The sequence below is a fragment of the Mixophyes fleayi genome, chromosome 8, assembly GCF_038048845.1.
Source record: "Mixophyes fleayi isolate aMixFle1 chromosome 8, aMixFle1.hap1, whole genome shotgun sequence".
Lineage (NCBI taxonomy): Eukaryota > Metazoa > Chordata > Amphibia > Anura > Limnodynastidae > Mixophyes > Mixophyes fleayi.
In genome coordinates this window covers 131,303,489-131,319,754 of record NC_134409.1, presented here as the reverse complement: position 1 = coordinate 131,319,754, position 16,266 = coordinate 131,303,489, and the positions used below count along the sequence as shown (strand labels likewise).

General features: G+C 41.1%; 2 protein-coding genes across 3 annotated transcripts in view; one reads left to right on the top strand and one right to left on the bottom strand.

Moving 5' to 3' along the window:
- Positions 1–114: 114 nt before the first annotated feature.
- Positions 115–10,173, bottom strand: DALRD3 (DALR anticodon binding domain containing 3). 2 transcript variants are annotated; one of them, XM_075183577.1, is made up of 13 exons: positions 9,951–10,173; positions 8,095–8,402; positions 7,101–7,393; positions 6,512–6,570; positions 5,103–5,219; positions 4,076–4,146; positions 3,510–3,568; positions 3,174–3,256; positions 2,881–3,004; positions 2,729–2,787; positions 1,892–2,005; positions 797–865; positions 115–712 (listed from the first exon to the last, which is right to left on the bottom strand). In XM_075183577.1, the coding sequence occupies exons 1-13, from the start codon at positions 10,137–10,139 to the stop codon at positions 593–595; spliced, it is 1,665 nt and encodes a 554-aa protein (XP_075039678.1). In that variant the 5' UTR covers positions 10,140–10,173; the 3' UTR covers positions 115–592. The 2 variants fall into 2 exon arrangements, with proteins under 2 accessions (XP_075039678.1, XP_075039679.1); XM_075183578.1 differs by having other exon boundaries at positions 5,103–5,216.
- The window catches only part of NDUFAF3 (NADH:ubiquinone oxidoreductase complex assembly factor 3), a 44,299-nt gene continuing 38,143 nt past the window's right edge, over positions 10,111–16,266 (top strand). The window contains exon 1 of the mRNA XM_075183580.1: positions 10,111–10,259. The gene's annotated coding sequence lies outside the window, so the exon portion shown is untranslated. The remainder of the gene's footprint in view (positions 10,260–16,266) is intronic.

Below are 16,266 nucleotides of genomic sequence, written 5' to 3'. Positions count from 1 at the left end.
TTATTGTCTTGTCCTCTGTGTGGAACATTTCATTAAGGCAAATCTTTGGCTAAAATACAAATAATTGCCATAGGAAATAAATAACATGAGTGTTAGTTTAAAAATGTCACCAAGTTCTCTTTAATAGTTATAAAAAATGTTTATTAATATCTGTTGTAAAATTCTTTTTACGGACAGGTTAAAGGACCAATGAACCTATAATATAAGTTCTTCCATATAAAATAATTATTCACAACATTCACAAATGTATATGTCAAAAGTTTCATGAGCATACGAGAACTGGAGGAAGTTGTTAGAGGCAGAGGGGAAGATATTTCTGTACACACAGCAGACTTCCTGTCAGTAATCCCAATGTATTACAATACAGCCACCTTGTTTTTTAGCCATAAATCGCCTATTACAATAGCATACACTCAGCTGGACCATAATTATACACACGGGTGAATGAGAATATTCATTCAAATGTTTCACAACTGTCTGATATCCAAAATATTGGAATTTCTGTCACTTAGTCCTAATATTGGTTTATTGCTTTTTAAGTTCCACAGTCCATCTACTGAGGCCCCGAGACACGTTACCCTCCAGGACGGTGCTATATCTGAGTCAGCGGCAGGATGTGCAGAGTGCGCAGTGCGGAATGCAGGACGTTCCTGACAGCTTTCATCAGCTGCAGACGCGCAAACATCTGACCATAGAGATGAGGTAACGGCTCCTGAGGGGGAATTGTGTCATGAAGACGTAAGCTCAGGAAGGGGAAAGATGTTTTGCTCTACTGTAATTATCTAGTGCAACTTACCCCTAGAATGTGCACTCGGTTATAATAGCAGCTGAAGTCCATGCTGAGGTTGACAAGGAATTTACATACCTAGAACAAAGCAAGTTAGATGTATGACTGTCAATGTATGATCCCACAATCTTACCACATCATTGTCACAAGAGCATCATATCACTAATATGTGCTGCTGGAGGACCCTGCTCCTTACACTATATAACTTTCAGTCTTTCATTCCCTACTCCCCTTCTCACATCGTGTCACAGCCCTTGTCATATGCAGCCCTGTCCTCACTAACACATCACTCATCTCCTGATATACTCTGTGCTGCTGGAGGACCCTTCTCCTTCCACTATATAACTCTCAGTCTGTGGCTTCCTGCTGCCTCCATTCCCCTCCTCACATCATATCACTGCCCCTGTCACATGCAGCCCTGTCCTCACTAACACATCACTCATCTCCTGATATACTCTGTGCTGCTGGAGGACCCTTCTCCTTCCACTATATAACTCTCAGCCTGTGGCTTCTTGCTGCCTCCATTCCCCTCCTCACATCATGACACTGCCCCTGTTACATGCAGACCTGACCTCACTAACACATCACTCATCTCCTGATATACTCTGTGCTGCTGGAGGACCCTGCTCCTTCCACTATATAACTCTCAGTCTGCGAACAAGCAAGAGATGGAGAATGACGCTCAGGCCACCGTCAAACGCACCTCAGCAAACCACTGATGTCTCTCTAAAGCTGGTAGTGGACATGGTTGCTCTAAGAACCAATATTAGCATAGAGGTTAAAGGACAATTCCACCTTTTGGGACCAAATTTTAAAAAGTAATCCCCCATACGTGAATTGTGGGGTCCCTCCTCTAGATTATTGTGGCCTCTATTTAAATCGGTCCCCCACAAACGAGGGCTTGATTTGGGAATTTAAATTGTTCCTAATAGTCCAGCTAAAACAGTGCTGTCATAAAAATATAAAGGAGCTAAAAAGCAAAAAAAAATATATATATTTTGGCAACTGATACCATGTAATTCGCTGTGCCCGGGCTGCCAGTCTAACATACGTTAAGCTAGTGCAGGGCTGTGTAGAACAGCTCTGTCCCACCAGACCTCTTACCACCTCCGTGTTAGCCGTTACCCGAATCCCGGGGGATGTCAGGGAAATCTGTGCCGACTGGCTGAGGACCTCTGGGAGCATCATGATATAATTAAAGAGAAGAAGCCATTCTCCCTGTGTGATGAAACAGAAGCCGTCAGCTGGCTCTGAGCAGAACCCAACGGGCCACAATCCAAAACTAAACACGATCCGTCTCTTCTGCTTCTTATCTACGGGTCCCTGCGAAGCTCCAGAGGGGATCTCAATATCGGAATGGCTGGAGAATAATAATGCACTGGAGGATGCTAATAATGTAACGTGCTGTGTATAATAACGAGTACTGTTACTGGCAGCCTCTGCTCGCACAAAGGAAAACTAAATATATAGAAAACAAGTGAGGTCCAATCACTCTCTTACAAAAGATGTAGGAAACCGTCTATAAAGGAAAAGTGGAGGTGTTGCCCATAGCAACTAGTCAGATTCTACCTATCATGTTCTAGAATGTACTAGATAAATGATAGCTAGAATATAATTGGTTGCTACGGGCAACACCTTCACTTTTCCTTTTCAGAACGTTTGATAAATCACAATTAAAATCTAGGTGTTGGATGGGACGACACTGGATGTTTTGAAAATCTCAGACTATTTTATTCTCATAGAGGTTCAGAGACAAAATACTACAATATTACATAGGTGGTGACTAAGTAATACCACCAAAAATGTTACTGTGGTTTTGGGAGGATGTCCGTGTCTGCAGGACATAATATTTGAGAACACACCTAGTGGGGGGTCATTGTTAATGTCGGCTGGTGTTTATATTAAAGATCAGTGGTAGCGATAATGCCAAGGTGTTCTCACCTCCTCACTGAGGCCGGAATAGTCGATATCTCCAGGAGGTGGGAAGTCGGGATACAAACCTGAAACAAGAGGAATGCTGGTCACATGACCCTAAGCAATCACTGCTGACCGGACCGGCTCGTGTCTGCATGTAACCCAACAGGACTTTGTACCTTGGCAAACAGCGCAGTTATAGCTGTCAAACATGGTGGCCAGACGAGCGCAGTTGTACATCACAAACGCTCCACTCTTTGTTCCTTTTGTTGTGATGTTCGTGTCCTCCGTGTTCAGCGTCACCTGAAAAAGGAAAAACGTTTTATTAACGTTCAGTCAGTCGTTTATTAACATTCTGTTGGAGGATTCTTAAAATATTTTTGTTCTGTTGCTCTCAGCCTTTCCCACCTGAACTTCTGTAACCCAAACACTGGCAAAGTGAAGGAACATTGGACTCGTTAATGTATTTTACCTGGGTGCGATGAGGTGTCGCCATTAACTCAAACTTGATTGCAGCGGAGGTTAGAGAGTTTATGATTTCATCCCAGCTGGCACCTGGATATAGAATAATTAAATGTTCAGACATTGTCCCTCATTGATGTCCCTGTTTCAGTGAATTTAGTGCATTCTAATATGACTGGAGAACAGAATTCTCTGGAGCTCGAGTTCCCCTTTAAGAAATAAAAGTCTGTACCATACAATATATATATTTTATAGGACCACAAAACATGATTCCCCTGTGTTGCCTGGTACTGACTCAGAACGGTGGATTATTGTACATTACAGAGAAAAAGACGTTATCGGTAACCTTGTACGCTGTCTCCGTACTTCATGACTGAAGCTTCCCGCATCTGAGATTTCCGGAGACTGCAGAAGAGAAAAAACACCAACGATTTATTTTCTAGATACCTCACGCTGGTAAACACACCAATGTCTTCATCCAACAATCGGCAATAACGCCCAAATCACACAAATTCATTAAAGCCCCTCAGCATATGTATCTAAAGGGACAACTAAATCTAACAAATTATCACTAAACCCCAAAATTAGAATTTTCAGATAGGAACCAATAAAAGGTCAAATACACTGTTTAGTGTGACCCTGAGATTGCGTTACACCCCAATACTGACAGCTGAAGCTCCTCCCACACCGTGATGTCCTAATGGGATCTGATAGGTCAAAAAGCTAAGAATGGTTCCTTCCAATAGTCAGTAATTCTGATAGGAAAAAATGCTCTTTATTTGAGGAAACTTGTATCTCAGGCTTAGAGGTCATTTAATTACTAATAATTACTGCAGAAAAGTGGGACATGGTGATGGAGATTTGGGATAGTTTTGGGGACTATACATCTCGCCGCTGACGGAAAGCACTTACTGAAAATACTGAGGGCCGCTGACGGGTGCGGGGGAACCGAGAACTTTCACTGGTCCACAGATCAGAAACTTCTGCAAGATAATAGCCAAGAAAGCACGTTCTATATTACATTAAAGCTCCAAAACTGCACAAATCATCGTACATAAAATAAATATTAATAACGATAACAAATATCTATGTAAAAGCTCGAGGAGATTGTCAGAATTGAAGATGTTTGATCTGAATTTGTCATCACGGGGGGAGATTTTATTCCCAAACGCAACACACTTCCTGTCTTCAATGTTTATTAAAGGGCAGAGGTCTGAAACTGGTTGATAAAAGAGAACAATAACTTGTACAGTGAATGCAAATACAATGTCAAATAGATGAACTTCTGATTATATACAGGAACTATATATATATATATATATATATATATAATACAGACTTGGTTTTGGGGGGAGCACAACGATTAAACACAGAAAAAAATGTCAGATTATAGAAAACACTATATTATTATAGTAGGTAGTTTACAGTAAATTTACACTAAGAATGTTTTGCCATATTTAGGACTTTTCAGATTAAAAATGATCTAAAGCCGCCCCATCTCACCTCATTGTGGGACCATGAGGGTCCTAAGCCCCCATTCCCATTAGCTGAGGCTCATCCAACCAGCTTCTGACAACCCAATCAGAGCCATTCATATCTGAGCCCAGGGGATGGTGGGAGATGGGGCCCTAGCGAAGGTCAGTATCTCTCTAACTGCGGGGCCCCAACCATGAAGATGCAGATCTCCTTTATATTAACAGCATGAAAGCAAAAATCCAAGCTTGACCTTTTGCGCCATGAAGCAAATCTATTATCATTATATTTATCTCTTCACATTTTTGTGTAACCTACAATAATAAGCGGGAAATGGTTATGCTGCATTGCTATCATTAAGGTGGGGTAAAAAAGGGGTAGATTTATCGAACCTAAAAAGGAAAAGTGGAGGCGTTGCCCAGCAACCAATCAGATTGTAGCTATCACTGCTGTAGAATATGAGTACCTGAGTGATGAGTGTGGCCCCGGGGTCCAGCAATCTCCAGAGAAGGTCCAGCTTCTGCTGGTGGAACTCTTCCTCGCAGCTGACAACATGGAGAACGACGCAGGGTGTCGCCGTCTTCTAGACACAGAGGGGAACAAATATTTACATATAGAGAAGATATTTCCTAGTCATAAAGATAGATAGCCGATAACGTGTTGTAATAATACAGGTATAAAACCACAGGAGAACATGGGTGTGGGGTTCCGCAATCCCCTTTTAGGCCAGAAATACTGCATAGGCTGTTCAATGGTGACCAACACACTGGAGGTCAGTCATGTTATGGGCTGAGCCAATATTAGAAAATCAGTTCACTGGGAGCCAGTATTTCAGTGATGTCACTGGTTCCTAGTGACTGGATAGGCTGCATTCTCAGTGATGTCACTGGTTCCTAGTGACTGGATAGGCTGCACTCTCAGTGATGTCACTGGTTCCTAGTGACTGGATAGGCTGCATTCTCAGTGATGTCACTGGTTCCTAGTGAATGGATAGGCTGCATTCTCTGTGATGTCACTGGTTCCTAGTGACTGGATAGGCTGCATTCTCAGTGATGTCACTGGTTCCTAGTGACTAGATAGGCTGCATTCTCAGTGATGTCACTGGTTTCTAGTGACTGGATAGGCTGCATTCTCAGTGATGTCACTGGTTCCTAGTGAGTGGATAAGCTGCATTCTCAGTGATGTCACTGGTTCCTAGTGACCCGATAAGCTGCACTCTCAGTGATGTCACTGGTTTCTAGTGACTGGATAGGCTGCACTCTCAGTGATGTCACTGGTTCCTAGTGAGTGGATAAGCTGCATTCTCAGTGATGTCACTGGTTCCTAGTGACCCGATAAGCTGCACTCTCAGTGATGTCACTGGTTTCTAGTCACTGGATAGGCTGCACTCTCAGTGATGTCACTGGTTTCTAGTGAATGGATAGGCTGCACTCTACTCAGTGATGTCACTGGTTTCTAGTCACTGGATAGGCTGCACTCTCAGTGATGTCACTGGTTCCTAGTGACTGGATAGGCTGCACTCTCAGTGATGTCACTGGTTCCTAGTGAATGGATAGGCTGCATTCTCAGTGATGTCACTGGTTCCTAGTGACTGGATAGGCTGCACTCTACTCAGTGATGTCACTGGTTCCTAGTGAATGAATAGGCTGCACTCTCAGTGATGTCACTGGTTCCTAGTGAATGGATATTTTTTATTTTTTATTCTGGACCAGTCCACTAAATGGCTGCCTCCCGTATGTAGTCAATGAGCGACAGAATATATACTATACCATTTCTGGGATAACAGATGCACATAAACCAGCACCTTTGTGCAGGGCAATGTAATTTATGATAATGACAGCATTTATACCACAAGAATCACATTGTCGTACCTACCGCACTCTCCCTCACAGATCTCTGCAGCCTCGCTACATGCGCCAGATCTTCCTCATTCACTGCATTAAGAACACAGTTGGTTGTGAGGTATTTTACATAAACATACATCACCAGGTTAATATACATTTATTTCACGCTGGATTTACATCTTAGGGGCCTGGATAAATTGCTGGTATGAGGTGATCCTTGCATCTATGGGAACAAGATAATTATATAAAAAATAATGACGTTTGTGAACGCTGCATAGTGTAAGAACTAGGGCGCGCCTCTCTCGCTCGGCTGTGAGGGCAGAAGGGGTAGGAGGGCACACTGGTCGCTTTGTTTCTGTAAACAAACTTTCACTGTGATCGCTGTGACTCGGGCGATAACGTGACTGGATCCATGTTAATGGGCTCCTGGTCGCCTGTCCAGGAGCTTAGGGTGTTAAGGGGCGGTATGTCACAAAACTCTGGGCGGCAGTACCTTTCTAAGAGCGCCATTTATACCTCAGCGCGCGATTAAAGCCCAGTCGCACCTGCGGCATTTATACCGTGAGCGGTCACAGAGAGATTGCATTAACATGGAGAACATGGAGAAATTAATGGTTTACCCAGGAAGACATCCAGATTCGGGTCATAGCCTTGCAGACACAACTTTTGCTCCTCCGCGATAGATTTCAGGGGCACGCTGAAGAGGACGCGCTGGGAAGATTCATCTACAGGTTGTCCGGGGTTCAGACGGATGTTGTTGCTGTGAATTTTCTCCTTCAAGTAGTCTTTAAAACTTGTCACAGACTCCTCTAGAATTGGGGCTTCAGTAGAACAAGGCCAGGAGACTCCCAGCTGGGACAGAAATACCTCAACCTCCTTATTACGCACCGCCGGGACCAGATGTACCTGTTCTCTAAAATAAAAAGAAAACTAGTTGAAGGGGAAATTAGGGAATAAAATATAGAAATGACAATAGCAGCATATAAACTTTTAAAATATTTCCCAGGAACACTGCTTAGATGTCCCAACCAACAGGCAACACGTGATACTTGGTGAACTTTGGCGCACTACCCCAATCATGCCATGTTTACTTAATGCCATTTAACAGATTTTAACTTTTCTTGCTAACTTCTAAAGTCTAGAGAATAAAACATACGAATATATGGTAAGATTTGTAAACAATAGGAAAGTTACTGTACAGTTGGTCCATAACGAAAAATGGGAGCAACATTTTCAGCAGAATTTCTTTAAAACCCGGAACTGCCCCTGAATATTAGGCACAACTGACAAATATATATCAGATCAGTGATTGCCATCAAGCGGCAGAAGTTCTCATTTCAATTTTATCTAAAAATATACATTAAATGAGGGCAAACTTTGCTGATATTGTAAGACATAGAACACTGCTCTTAAAGTGTATATGTCGTCTCCACGGAAGCAGCCATTTTGTGGGCTGCATTAAGTATGAGGCCTATCAACTCACTAGGAACCAATGACATCATCTGAGGTGTCACTAATAGGCTGGATATTGGTTCAGCCCATAAAATGGCTGCAATCACCATGTACAGAGGTGATTCAGATAAGTGAAACAGATCAATAGAGAATTGTGCTGACCCTCTCGACCGGAGCACCTCGGCCAGGTGATCCGCTATCAACACGGCTCTCAAGTGGCTGAGTTTAAAGGTCTCCAGCCTCTGGCAGCTGTGCAGGGGAGTGCAATTCAGGATAACAACTCTCTGTCCGCTGTCCGATATGGAGGGAGCGGGTTTCAGATATGGGGTAAAGTCTTTGAGGACGCGATGGAAAACGGCAGGTCTGTCCAACTGGATGACGAGCCCGGTCGCAGACCGCTGGCATGTCCTGATAGGGGGGACCCCGGGGACATTTAAGGACGTCAGTTTTTGTAGGAGTTCTTCAGGAGTCTGGAAGAAAAACAACATCATTTTGTTCAAAATAAAACTACGGTACTATGATCAGCATAACATGCAACACTCGAGACAAAATAGTGCCTCATGCCTCAGTGAGGCACTGAGTGAACAATAGGTTGCACTCTCATGTATATTGGTTCAGACCACAGTATGGCTGCTTCACACTGGGTCTAGATAATAGGTCAACTGAAGAGGATATGTTGCATCCAAAATATACAGGGCTAGTGTTAGGGATATAGATAATATTAGTGTTAAGGATATGGATAATATTAGTGTTAGGGATATGGATAATATTAGTGTTAGGGATATGGATAATATTAGTGTTAGGGATATGGATAATATTAGTGTTAGGGATATGGATAATATTAGTGTTAGGGATAGGGCTAGACTAAAGCTGGGTACACACTACAGAAATTTCAACCAACTTTTTATGCAGAGCGATTTTACATGCGATCGATGTTCCGATCGCTCGGTCCATGGACTGCATACACACTAGCCTTGTTTAGGACGATAAAGGGAAGAGCGGACGTCCCTTTAGCGACTTTTTACAGCCATGTTGTTGTGAACAATGACTGTAATTTCGTACTCACTGTTGTGGATCGATCGGAAACTTATACACACTACACAGCGGAAACGAGATTGGAACGAAAATATTTAACGGTACGACCAACCAAATGAGGCGACAATCGTCCATTTGGGCAGACTTTCGACCATCGTGTCACTGCACACACTGACCCGACTTTTGAACGAGCGGTCGTATGTCGGCTGATTGAGCCGATTATTGGATGAAAACTGTGTAGTGTGTACCCAGCTTTAGGGATAGGGTTAGTGCTAGGGTTAGGATTAGGGATATTATTGTCTACCTAATAATAGTGTCTACATTTGAATTGTCGACCTAATAATAATGTCAATGTCATAACTGTCGTCTTTCCAACCCGATCTATATTATGTTGTCGACCTTATAAATGTTAATCCTATGTATCACACCAATATGCTCTACCAACCAGTTTAGAAATAGTGAAGACAAAGGTGTATATTTACTAAACCGTGGGTTTGAAAAAGTGAAGATGTTGCCTATAGCAACCAATCAGAATCTAGCTGTCATTTTGTAGAATGCACTAAATAAATGATAACTAAAATCTGATTGGTGCTATAGACAACATCTCCACTTTTTTAAACCCGCTGGTTAGCAAATATACCCCAATGTGTCTATATATGTTACAATGAAAGCTGCATTCATTTAAGTGCCTATAGTTCAATGAAAGCATTTACAGAAATGATAATAATAATAATAATAATAATAATAATAATAATAATAATAATAATAATAATAAACAATAAGAACATTTACAAAAGATAAATAAAACATTACTTTTCAGCTAGGCTTAACCTGTGGTTTTCAAGCAGCTGTGGGACTATAATTCCCAGCATGCTATTGGCTTCCATGTGCATGCTGGGACTTGTAGTCCCATGGCTGCTGGCATGCCACAGGTTGCATGTTACATGCTTGAACACTTAGATTATCCCCCTGCCATGCTGCACCTCTCCGTCCGGGAAGCTTTTCTTCAGCGCTCCTCTGGGTACCAAGAAGTCTCTGCTCCTCAGATTCTTCTGGCTGCTTTCTTTGAACCAGGCGGTAGGGGGCGCACTGGAGCCCGTCAGTGCTGTACCCAGGACCCGCAGGGTTTCGGACACCCAAACGGGCCCGGCTCCGCCGCGCTCGGCCTCCATGGCGGAATGTATGAAAGGGGACCTTTCCTGTTGCCACCGCTTTTCTTGCGGAAGAAAAAGACTGTAGCACCACAGGATGTGACGTCACACTGAGACGCTATGGAAGCCATGTTGATTGTGGTAAAGTTTGAAGTTCAAATTGTGTTATCAAGTTATCCACGGGTGATTTTACACGGTCATGTATGTAATATATACCATAGTTCAGTCATATTGGTACAACTGGGCAGAAATATGTATTCTGGCTGCACTGAAAGCATTATTACAATGGCACTGTAATGCATATTTGGCAATTGTCTAATTGCAAATAATTTTAAGGGCTTTGTCCTAAACTGTATTTCCTTAGTTTTTTTTTTTTTATTAAATATTGGCTATACTGCAGTGCTTTTATTTATTCTGTATGCCAGAGATAGGCGTGTCTGTAGTTTGGAACTGCTGGTCCCAGTATATCCTGCTTTAAGGAAAGCCACAGTCAGTCTCTATTGTAAAATAGGTATAATAATGTCCAGCAGACAGATCTTGTTTCATTATTTGCACAGTAGCATTGGTTTTATATGTGTATTTATTGCATGCTGACATCATACACTCTAAAATCCCACAGTCCATGATTTACAGGAACAAATATTTCTACTTCAGTTCTGCAGACAAGCCCTTCTTCCATAATAACTGTCAACCTGACTTGACATCACAAACTATAGTATGTATATATCTGTGTAACCATAAATGGAAGCAGATTCATCAGGCATTATAGTAGTTTAAAAAGTAAGCTACCAATATAGCATCAGGGTGAAGTATCTATATATATATTTTTCTAGATCCCTATAGCTATGTGTTGTCCTTCAGTTATAGTAACAGATATTCATAGTTGTTTAAATGCATTCTACAGGCAGCATTGTTGGTGGAGTCATCAGTTCATTTTTATGCTGCAAGCCAAAATCAACTCCGCCAATAAGGAAGAGCTGCCTGTTAAATGTATAGTTTGTCAGCAAAAAGGAAGTATACTCAAGTTGTAGAATTAGATAAGGGATCTAAGGGAGAGAAAAATAAATGCAAAATTTGAAGCATCAAGTTCTCATGAGTAGATTAGAAACCAAAAAACGTGAATTTCATCAGTAGTATAATGTTTTTAAGGACATTTCTGGCAAAATGGCTGTTGTTGCAAAATTGCCAATGAAAGAACATAAACTAAAACCTATATAAATAAACTGATGGATTCCGTGTAACCATCAAAATGTGGATTCATTTACTTACAGAATGTGTCATTGTTAATACAATTAAATCAATATTTATACATGACAAATGGAGAAATCAGTGGATAGTAAAGTGTATATTAGCCCCACTTTTGACATATATATTTTTGGATATCCATCATTTGGAGAATACCCCCATGTTCTCGTTTTGTTAATTGGGGAGAGGGCTGGCATGCATTTTGTTCTAGTCTTTCAATAAAAGAATTTGTGGTATTTTCCCCACTAATAATAATCCATACCATTCTTAAGCTGAGTACATACTGATGCAATTATCGTGCAGATTACATGACCATTTATCATCTCCTGCATTGACTATTGCAATTCCCTCCTTACTGGTCTTACCCAAAACAGACTCAAACCCCATCAATCTATTTTGCACGCTGCAGCAAGATTTTCCTTGCAAATCGTTAGTCCTCTGTTGAATCACTCTGTATGTCTCTACACTGGTTGCCTGTTTTCTACCGAATCCAATAGAAAATACTTTTACTAACCTACAAGGCCATCAACAAAACTGCACCAACATACATCTCCTCTCTTGTCTGAAAATATATCCCAACTCGGCAACTCCGTTCTGCACTAGATCTGTGTCTCTCATTCACCCTCATTACATCCTCCCATTCCAGGTCACAGGACTTTTTTCAAGCTGCACCCACTCTATGAAATTCTCTCCCTCGCACAATAAGACTCTCCTCTGGTCTACAAACTTTCAAGCGTTCTCTAAAAATCCACCTCTTCGGGCAAGCTTATAATAGTCCTCAACCACCCTTTTAACCTCACTTCATTACCCTATTACCACCCGTTATACAATTTCACACAAGACAACTACCCCCTGACCAACATTGTTGTGTGACAAGATCATTTAGCTTATGAGTTGCTTTCACCTTTACATTTTGAATTTAGGTCCGGCCAGACTGCAGACTTCACCTCATGTATCAAACTCCCATTGTCCCATAGATTGTAAGCTTGCGAGCAGGGCCTTCTCACCTCTTTGTCTGTTTTACCCAGTTTGTTTATTAGTTTACTGTGTTTGTCCCCAATTGTAAAGCGCTACGGAATATGTTGGCGCTATATAAATAAATGATGATATCTGTAGTGTGTACAGAGTCACAGTCTTTTCAGCAGATGGTTATGAGAGATGAAGATCACAGATCTGAAGGTAAATCGTGTAGGTTTGTACACATGAATCGTCATCAGGACTTTCAGTTGTTGGTAAACTCGTTACAGAAATCACATCTGAAGTAATTATGACATCAGTATTTGTCATGTTTATTCAACATGATCAAAATGTACTTATAAATTCTATTGTGTTAGAGGACTATTTCAAAGACCTGGGAGCCTATTTATCAATAAAGAAAATTTTGCCCCGTTAATTATCCCTTCTCAACATTTTTCTCTTATTTATTGCAAAAAACGTCATGATGGGACAACGCCTCTGATAAGAGGCTGTTCTGGCAATGACTGTATGGGGGCTCACAATTCTTTCACCGCTTGCTTATCACAACAGCAATAGAAAGAAATTCCACATTCCGAAGCAGTGTATTTACTGCGCATGTGCGGCCGTAGTTCTGCGCATGCGCAGAGACAGATCGGTCTGAGGTGGGAGGGGCATCCAGCCTGCCAGGGAGGAGTCACAAGTCCTTTAACCATAGGCTAGAACAGAGACCAGCTCCGAAAAGTTAAACAGCCATTTTCGCTTGATATAGAAAACAATTAATTGTATTGTGCAGTTGTTCAGTACTGGGAATTAGGTTCATTTTCAGGGGCAAATCTTTAAAACTTGGAACTGTCCCTGAAAATCAGTAGGCAACTATGTCATGCATAATTGTATTTGCAACCCCTTTCAGCCACACACAGATAGGGCCACTAAATGCATTTATTTCAGCTTGGTGCATTTTGTTAATAAGTATATATAGATACATAAGAGTAAATAATTTCTGATTTACTATAAGTTGTTGGCCTAGTTCCGTGCAGACCAGTGAGGTGACATGGGGACAAGCCTTCCCAAATGTATTGGCCCTTAATATCTGAATATAACAGATATTAAGTTACCACTGCTGTGCACAAAAAAAAAAAAAAATCAGTTGTTTAATTGTAGGTGTGTTTCTCTGTATGCAAATTAAAATATACCTTTCCACCTCTTTTGTCTCTTTCAAACCTTTCTTCTGCTAAATATTTTTATTTTATTTTTTTTACCAATTATTTGACCCTTTCTAGTTTCCTTTATCCTTTTAGCTCATGCCATATGCTAAAGAACTGCACAATGTTTAGCACATATAATTACTGGCTGTAATTAGCATGCACTCAGTCGGCACAATTCTTAATTAAAGGCCTTCGCTGTAACAGCTGTGTGGAAGACCCGCTAAGCATCATTTTTGCTCCTTGAACACAGTATACTAGACTAGTTCTGTGCTCTCTACAGCTGTCTTCAAACCAGTCCCCAAACCTTAGCAACAGTCCATAAATGTTTGTTTCCTGTGAAAAGTACATTTTAATTTGCTTTTAATTAAAAGATAATATTTTCTTTTTAGCTAATATTAGCCCCCAAACTAGCCGATATGTAACCTATTATTTTACAAGGAACCAGTATATCATGAATATTGGTCGGGGCTCATGAATATTGGTCAGGAAGTGTCTCAATGTAGGTGATAGATCCACATTAATAAACCTATACCGTGCTCTGTCAGTTTCTAAAACAGGTGCTGATTGGACAGAACTGTGACTTTGGACAGTCAAGGCTGAGTTATAAACAGACTTGCTGCAATTTGAATCTCCCCTTCTACTAGTTCGCAACAGGGAGAGGGGACATTTTGGCAGCTGGATAAGATTCTTTCTTTCATCCAGTATACTAGCCTGTTTTTGGTCCAAGGGACAAGTGCGGGGGGGTGAGATTACGCGGTTTGCGTCAGGAAGACCCCCACCCTGCCCACTTCAATGGAAATTGAAGCTGGATACGGGAGGGGAGACTACTCTGGAGTCTCCCGGAATGTCCGGGAGAGTAGGTAAGTATCTTGTGTAATTAGTTTTGATGTGCAGAATTACAGCATTGTTAAATTTGGATTTTTTTTTAACATTAACCCATCCTCCTCCTCCAGTTGCTATCCCAAGGACCTATGTCGTTACTGATGTATGGGACCACAGATATTCTATTCTTCTGCCTTTCATAGTGCTCTGTATTTTTATATATAGGTTTGTTTTCATGTTCAGCTGGTTTCACCTAAAACACTACAGCTTTGTTACTGATTCCTATAAACCAGCCTGACTGATAACATATTCGTTATTGGCACATACGATACAACTGGCCATGCAGGGGCAAACGCAGGATTTGTAGAGGGGGGCGTACCACACCACGCCACCCGTGGGCGTGACCAGCATGCATGGGAGCGTAGCTATAATTTTAGACAGCGCTTGGTTGCTCTCCAACTCTTCCTATCCCCATAATATACATGGGCAATGCTGTGTGCACTACTGTTAGGTGCACGCAGCGCTTCCTTTTGAAGTAGAGCCGTGTGAAGCGGGGGAAGGGTCCAGCCACCTCAATTATACAGTGTCCCAGGCTTGGAGGGGGGTTTCCAGGCACTAGGAAACCTCCCCTCGTTTTGCCTATGCAATGCTCATATTATCTACCGTTGTCACGTCAGGACAACTTCCTCCTGCATAGTTGATGCCCAAAATAATCAGAGATTCAGTGGGGTCTGCCATCATTCCCTGGTATTTACCATGGTCACTAACGCGATCTTACTGCACCAAAGTTCAAAGGAAAAAAAACGCCTGTAGTTCATTTTATTTACTTTTGCTATGCAGGTTAGGCTGGGTACACACTATACAAAATTTTCTTGACAATTTAAGAAAAAAAAAAAGTCCCGATCAGCAGCTGATTCCTGTGTACACACTAAACACGTTTTACAAGATTTACCATCAGATCTGTGCTCTTCATCTGTCATAACTATCGGCTGAAAGGATGGTGACTCTGCACACTGCATAGAGATCTATGGACACTGCCGGTCCTGAGTGCAGACACACTGCAGGATTGGAAGAACATTGTTCCATCGCTGAACGAGATTTTTAGTCAAGTTTGAAAATCAAATGAAAAGATACGATGAGCTTTGGAACGATAATCGTTGCAGCGTACACACTAATGTGATATTGGGCCGAACGGTTGTTTATTATTTGATTGGCTGAAAAGACTGCAGTGTGCACCCGGCTTTAGTGTCATACATTAAATTGTATTCACATAATTGTATTAATTTGCTTTTAAGACCTGGTGACTCTTTGTGTGACAATGATAAACTGTTATTATTTGTTCAACAAACGCGAGGCAGAAAAGATAAATAATTACTGTTCAGTAACATGACTTTCATAATACTGATCGCTTATGTTAATACTCTGTAGCGTACAACATTGAGTTATACAGTTATTTAAGAATGATATAATTAAACATACAATGCAAAACATTTAGACAATTCTAATGTAATTATCACTAAAAGTCTTACCTCATTCATTTTCTCCTCATTCATTTTCTACTCTTCTGACTGTCTTGCATGTATAAATATATATATATATATGACAAATGCATTTACGGTATACACTGGAATATTTGTGGCCTCTTACACAGATTTTAGAAATTATTTATACATTGATGAGAAATTGGACATTTTTTTTCTGGTTGAAATTAGATCTTATTTGATCTTACTTTTAGTATCAGGTTTTTCAAATCTGTATCCAGGCCCGAAAATTCTTGTGGTGTCCCGTAAAATCAGACACCAATATACATAATCTCCTTTTGTATATATGACATTCTGTAAAACAAAAACTCAGGAATTTCCATATCTTAAGGCGCAACTTGCACTGAGGCCAAATTAGTAAAGAAACATATATATATA

What these genes read in the sequence shown, in the direction of transcription:
- DALRD3 (XM_075183577.1), bottom strand. Translation starts at nt 10,139, where the DNA reads ATGGAGGCCGAGCGCGGCGGAGCCGGGCCCGTTTGGGTGTCCGAAACC. An exon ending in AAAGCTTCCCGGACGGAGAG is followed by an intron (nt 8,403 to 9,950) that starts GTGCAGCATGGC and finishes TTTTTCTTCCAG; the next exon opens with ACTCCTGAAGAACTCCTACA. An exon ending in TAACGGCTAACACGGAGGTG is followed by an intron (nt 866 to 1,891) that starts GTAAGAGGTCTG and finishes GCTTTGTTCTAG; the next exon opens with GTATGTAAATTCCTTGTCAA.